At 46.2% G+C, this 6,727-nt stretch overlaps 1 protein-coding gene across 1 annotated transcript; it reads left to right on the top strand.

Annotated features, from left to right (window-relative positions):
* Positions 1–1,003: 1,003 nt before the first annotated feature.
* Positions 1,004–5,826, top strand: LOC309539619 (lymphocyte antigen 6E-like). The gene is made up of 3 exons (XM_082236016.1): positions 1,004–1,308; positions 3,370–3,489; positions 5,428–5,826. Exons 1-3 carry the CDS (start codon positions 1,248–1,250, stop codon positions 5,559–5,561), a joined length of 315 nt encoding a protein of 104 aa, XP_082092142.1. The 5' UTR covers positions 1,004–1,247; the 3' UTR covers positions 5,562–5,826.
* Positions 5,827–6,727: the final 901 nt, after the last annotated feature.

Genomic DNA, 6,727 nt, shown 5'->3' on the forward strand with positions numbered 1-6,727 from the left:
CCTTTAATAGCTTGACTCTGGCCATATTTTGTTGTTGTTTAGTTGTTTAGTCATGTCCGACTCTTCGTGACCCCATGGACCAGAGGATGCCAGGCACTTCTGTCTTCCACTGCCTCCCGCAGTTTGGTCAAACTCATGCTGGTAGCTTCGAGAACAATATCCAACCATCTCGTCCTCTGTCGTCCCCTTCTCCTTGTGCCCTCCATCTTTCCCAATGTCAGGGTCTTTTCCAGGGAGTCTTCTCTTCTCATGAGGTGGCCAAAGTCTTGGAGCCTCAGCTTCACGATCTGTCCTTCCAGGGAGCACTCAGGGCTGATTTCCTTCAGAATGGATAGGTTTGATCTTCTGGCAGTCCATGGGACTCTCAAGAGTCTCCTCCAGCACCATAATTCAAAAGCATCAATTCTTCGGCGATCAGCCTTCTTTATGGTCCAGCTCTCACTTCCATACATCACTACTGGGAAAACCATAGCTTTAACTGTACGGACCTTTGTTGGCAAGTTGGCAAGGTTGTTGGCAAGTTGGCCATACTTACCTGGAAGTAACCCTCACTGGTTTCAGTGGAATTCACTTCCAGGCAAACATGCTAAGGACTCCATCCACTGGCATTTATCTGGCGGGAAAGGGTGTTTTTCTTTTGTTGCAATGCCGCGCTTCTCTCCTTCCCTGCAATAACAAAACACTTCTTCTTCTGATCCTAATCTTAATCTTCTCCACCTCCACACGCACACTAATTTCGGGAAAGGCAGACTTGGGAATGTCAGGTGGAATGCACCAACTTGGCCCTACAGAGCCTTGGCCTTGCTTGGCTTCCCATCAGAACATGCACTCCCCTTTACTCGCACGCCAAAAACCACCACCGGGAAGTGGTAGAGCAGTTGCGGAATGGGAGAATCCTCACCCACACATGTCCTGAAATGGAAACCCCATTGTGCACCCCACAGACAGAATGTGGTTGGTCAAGGGCACCGTTGGGAACCATTGCGTCAAGGATTAAACCCTACAAAAATCCGGCGTGGAGTCCCTAGGTTGGATAGGATCTTGCACGCCTCCTTCCCGTAACTCCTGAAGCCAAGCTGGTGCCAAATGTATTGCTGGGCTTTCCTTTGGACCACAATGGAAATTTTCTTCCAAAGAGCTCACACCCTGTTGCAGATAATTGGGGATTCTAGAGCTGCCTTTGTCCCTTTATAAATAACCTCTCCAAAGGAGAACTTGATCATTCAGAGACAGCTGGAGCAACGAGAATGAAGAAGGCGTCTTATCTTCTCTCCTTGTTGGGTGCGGTGATCGTCTGCACACAGATAGGTAAGCTCCTCTCTTGCCCTCCTCCCTAACTGAAGCATGAAAGCAGAATGGCGCTTTGGGAAACCGAAGAGAGCTAGTCTGCTTTAATAGAATGGCCCTGGCTGCTTTTGCAGGGAAATTAAGGCTGCTGGTTTCCATTCCAAAGTGTGGGGGGGGGGGTTGGTTTGCTTCGCATTTTAAGGAGAGCCTAGTTCCTGAATGGGGTAACTGTGAAGGAACAGGAGCGCTGCCTGGGAGTCATTTTGGACTCACAGCTGTCCATGGAGGCGCAGGTCAATTCTGTGTCCCGGGCAGCTCCACCTGGTATGCAGGCTGAGACCCTCCCTGCCCATGGACTGTCTGGCCAGAGTGGTGCATGCTCTGGTTGTCTCCCACTTGGACTACCGCAATGCGCTCTATGTGGGGCTACCCTTGAAGGTGACCCGGAAACTGCAACTAATCCAGAATGCGGCAGCTAGACTGGTGACTGGGGGCGGCCGCCGAGACCACATAACCCCAGTCTTGAAAGACCTACATTGGCTCCCAGTATGTTTCCGAGCACAATTCAAAGTGCTGGTGCTGACCTTTAAAGCCCTAAATGGCCTCGGTCCAGTATATCTGAAGGAGCATCTCCACCCCCATCATTCTACCCGGACACTGAGGTCCAGCTCCGAGGGCCTTCTGGTGGTTCCCTCCCTGCGAGAAGCAAAGCTACAGGGAACCAGGCAGAGGGCCTTCTCGGTAGTGGCGCCCACCCTTTGGAACACCCTCCCATCAGATGTCAAAGAGATAAACAACTACCTGACATTCAGAAGACATCTGAAGGCAGCCCTGTTCAGGGAAGTTTTTAATGTGTTTGTTGGAAGCCACCCAGAGTGGATGGGGAAACCCAGCCAGATGGGCGGGGTACAAATAATAAAGTATTATTATTATTATTATTATTATTATTATTAATTTGCACTTCCCAAAACAAGACGTGGACCAGAACACATCTTTCCTTCAAAATTCACCCTTTTCTGAATTTTGCAATGCTGTTCTCTGTCGCATACATTAAGGGGAAATAACACGCAGAAACGTGCTCACAAAAATACGTACATTCAAAATTGCATGCAAAAACATTAGGGAAAGTTCACACTTGAACACTGAGGAAATATTGCAAGGACATTTTTAAAGGCAAATTGTTGCAGAAATGTGGAGAGCTGGGGGGAAATCGGAAATGAAAGAAACCTAAATTCACGAATCTGTTCTTAGCTTCAGTGGGATTTACTTGCAACGGAGCATGCTAAATCCATAAGGAAATCGTGTTGGCATTCATTTCAAACTGGGTCTGTTTTGCTTATTCCTGAAAGCGTGGGGTGGAGGAGACTGGAAGAGGACTGGCTGAGCCTCCGAAAGAATAAGCCAACCTTTGATTGGCAACACCTCAAAGGCGGAAGGAGCTGCTGTTTGCTGTTTACTCGGCCAAGAATTTCTTGCATTGACCTATCACAAATGCTAACCTGGTTTTGACTAACCGCTTTCACCACGATCCAATTCCTTTGCAGTGCGCCTGGGAGGACTTTGGAGCATCGTTTTGCAAGATGATGCCACCTACTGGCGCCACATAATATGAAACTGCTATAGAGTTTCAAAAGATGGTTGTGCTATGATGGGGGGGGTAGGCTGGGAGGGCTGGGGGAAGCACCCTGCTGGCTTTTTTAAAAATAAAAAAATTGCACCCAGCAAGGCCAGCTCTTTGTCATGGCTAAGGTGGAGGTTGCCATTAATCTGATTGGAATTAATTTTATAATAAAATGATTTTAGAATGTTTTATCATTTTATTGTTGTTAGCCACTCTGAGCCTGGCTTCGGCTGGGGAGGGTGGGATATAAATAATATGCAGTATTATTATTGTTGTTGTTGTTATTAGGAAGCCAAAATAGGGGGAAACACACCCTCAAATCAGTTTACCAAAAATAGAAAACAATGAAGTTATCAGTTGTTGCTTTTTAAAAAGCTAAAAGCAAGTATTTAAAGTGATTGTGCTCTTCAGGAATTCCCTGCCCCCAAAGTTTTATCTCTCTCTCTCCCTTCGCTTTGCAGCTGATTCGATTATTTGTTTCACTTGCGAAAGACAGCCCTCTAATTGGAAGTGCCTGCAAATGACTATTTGCCCTGACCAAGAAAATGCATGTCTAACAATGAGGGATGTTGATGAAACAGGTGAGTCCTGCGATCAGCTGCTTAGCTGCACATTTGAACAGATCTCAAGACTGGCCTGCCCTCGTAGAATCATAGAATCATAGAGTTGGAATAGACCACAAGGGCCATCGAGTCCAACCCCCTGCCAAGCAGGAAACACCATCAGAGCACTCCTGACATATGGTTGTCAAGCCTCTGCTTAAAGACCTCCAAAAAAGGAGACTCCACCACACTCCTTGGCAGCAAATTCCACTGTCAAACAGCTCTTACTGTCAGGAAGTTCTTCCTAATGTTTAGGTGGAATCTTCTGTCTTGTAGTTTGGATCTATTGCTCCGTGTCCGCTTCTCTGGAGCAGCAGAAAACAACCTTTCTCCCTCTTAAGCAAACAAACAAACACCCTACGGAAATTCTGTGCAATTTCCACATGCACAGATCCTGGGATGGGTAGAGGGAGGACAGGAATGCGGGTGGCGCTGTGGTCTAAACCACCGAGCTTCTTGGGCTTGCCGATTGGAAGGTCGGCAGTTTGAATCCCCACGACGCAGTGAGCTCCCGTTGCTCAGTCCCTGCTCCTGCCAACCTAGCAGTTCGAAAGCAAGTAGATAAAAAAGGTACCACTGGGTTAAATTAGTGAAATGTATAAAATTAGTGAAATATATAAACTTGAAAAGTACAAAATAAAAATAGATAATGAAAAATAAAAAATATTATCATCATCATCATCAGTGCTTACTCTAATTTTATCAGGGTTATTCTAATTTTCCTACTCTTATTGAAAAGCACTGATGATGATGATGATTGAATAGGACATCCTTATTTTCATCAGGGGTGGTGCTGTGGTCTAAACCACAGAGCCTAGGACTTGCCGATTGGAAGTTTGACTGTTCGAATCCCCGCGACGGGGTGAGCTCCCATTGCTTGGTCCCTGCTCCTGCCAACCTAGCAGTTCAGAAGCAATTAGATAAATAGGTACCACTATGGTGGGAAAGTAAACGGCGTTTCTGTGCACTCTGGTTTCCGTCACAGTGTCCCGTTGCACCAGAAACGGTTTAGTGTACATTTCCAAAATATAAGATAAAAAACAAATAAAATAAAACCTACATACAGCAACAGTGTTTTGTGTTGTGTAGGCTCCAATGATGTAAGTCATGGGCCCCCAATCATGTTAAGTTAGAGCTTAATCATTATTTCACTATTAATATACTTCTTAATTGTATTTCACTGGTTCGATGGCACTCTGGCGGGAAGGTAAACAGCGTTTCCGTGCGCTGCTCTGGTTCGCCAGAAGTGGCTTAGTCATGCTGGCCACATGACCCAGAAAAACTGTCTGTGGACAAATGCCGGCTCCCTTGGCTAGCAAAGCGAGATGAGCGCCGCAACCCTAGAGTCATTCGCGACTGGACTTAACTGTCAGGGGTCCTTTACCTTTATTATTATTATTAATATACTTCTTCTTAATTGTATTACAGTTCTGCAATTATAATGATAAAATACATACTTCGTTACGTGCAAGTGGCTTTAGATACCTATTAGGTCCATAAATTACCAGCTGGCATATATTCAACACAAAAAGCAGCGACCATTTGTTGACGACAAAGGACAGCTGGACATATAAAGGGCCCCATTACCTTCGGTAGCTGAGGGCCTCTTCAAACCTAAGTCCGGCCCTGGCCACCACCACCCCAGTCATGCTGCCCTCGGGACAAATCTTCATTACAACGGCAATTATTTATCTAGGATCATCAATGCACTTTTACAGACTAACATAGGCAGTCAAAAACTCAAATGAACCACAACCAAAACACCTAGGTCCCTGCTGCAAGGAGCTTACAAGCTAGGTTCTGGCAGTTGTGGAGACAGCAGAGAATGAATATGTCGGTATCTGTAATTAGGCTTGGATTCTGTATTGGGCGAGAGCTTCATATGTGCTTTCTTTTTAATTTCCTTCCTGCCTCAAGGTGACGATGCCAAGGTTCTCATCACCAAGAAGTGTGGCCAGGCATGTCCCACCGAAAGCAATAATTCAACCAGCGCACCCAAGTCGGTCTTCTGCTGCAAACACAACTGGTGCAACCTGTGGCCCCCAAAATAAAAAGTGTCTGGTCCCCGCTGAGTGGAAGGGCCAGTCTGGAATGCCCTTGAAGTAAGCTGCTTTCTCTATGGGCTCAGCTATTGTGTTCTGCAAAGAAAGTATAATGATCCCTTTTGGCTACATTTTGACCCTGCAACACCAGGCAAGCATTGGCCTTCTCCAGGCACCCTGTTTATTCAATTTTTTTCTTTACATGAAAGGTTCTGCATTTTTTTAAGCAAAAGAAATGAAAGAAGAAAAATAAATTCGCATATTCCTGCAACAATTGTTAGCAATTTCTTAACCTACTTTTGCGTTTTGTATCGTCGAGTTTCAAATTTTGTTATATTTGTCCATGCAAAGTCTATGTCAGGGTCTCCGGCTGTTTTTTGGGACTACAATTCCCATCATCCCTGACCACTGGTCCTGCTAGCTAGGGATGATGGGAGTTGTAGTCCGGAAACAGCTGGACACCCGAGCTTGGGAAACCCTGGTCTATGTCTATAAGCAACCTGCTCTTAAGTGGCAAATCGTCAACCCATTGAATAAATGGAGCTATTTGTGTGTCGAGACCCCGCAGCCACCCCCTCGTTGGGAAATAACTCACACAAGGACACGGATATTAGGTTTATGTTATTGGGCAAATTTGGCCACAACTTTAATGAATTACAGAATGTGAGCGGTATTGGCTTAGGCATTGATTGGACCCCACTATATCTGATCCTGCCTGTTGTGCAGGGAGTCCGGTAAGGGTAAACCTCCAGAAGGGGGAGCCCCGTCGATGCAGACCAACTCAAGCTCCCCCTGGTGTTCCTGTCGGGGTCATATCATGGCCCTAGCCCCCAACCCGGGCTTCGGACAAGATCTACACCCCCAGATTCCTTTAATGGAATACAGTGGTGCCTCGCAAGACGAAAAGAATCTGTTCTGTGATTCTCTTCGTCTAGCGGTTTTTTCGTCTTGCGAAGCAAGCCCATTGACGGATTAGCGGATTAGCGCTATTAGCGCTATTAGCGGCTTTTAGCGGCTTATCTGCTGATCGGATCAGCTGATAAGCGGCTTAGCGGCTTAGAAAAGGGGGGGGAAGGAAAAAAACCAGCAGGAACTCGCAAGACATTGTCGTCTTGCGAAGCAAGCCCATAGGAAATTGGTTTTGCGAAGCACCTCCAAAACGGAAAACTCTTTCG

Source organism: Podarcis vaucheri, assembly GCF_965113315.1.
Source record: "Podarcis vaucheri genome assembly, chromosome: 8".
Classification (NCBI taxonomy): domain Eukaryota; kingdom Metazoa; phylum Chordata; class Lepidosauria; order Squamata; family Lacertidae; genus Podarcis; species Podarcis vaucheri.

Bases quoted from the DNA above. Each gene is read 5' to 3' on its own strand.
- LOC309539619 (XM_082236016.1), top strand. From the start codon at position 1,248: ATGAAGAAGGCGTCTTATCTTCTCTCCTTGTTGGGTGCGGTGATCGTC. The intron at 1,309-3,369 runs GTAAGCTCCTCT...TTCGCTTTGCAG, and splicing joins GATCGTCTGCACACAGATAG to CTGATTCGATTATTTGTTTC. The intron at 3,490-5,427 runs GTGAGTCCTGCG...TCCTGCCTCAAG, and splicing joins GAGGGATGTTGATGAAACAG to GTGACGATGCCAAGGTTCTC.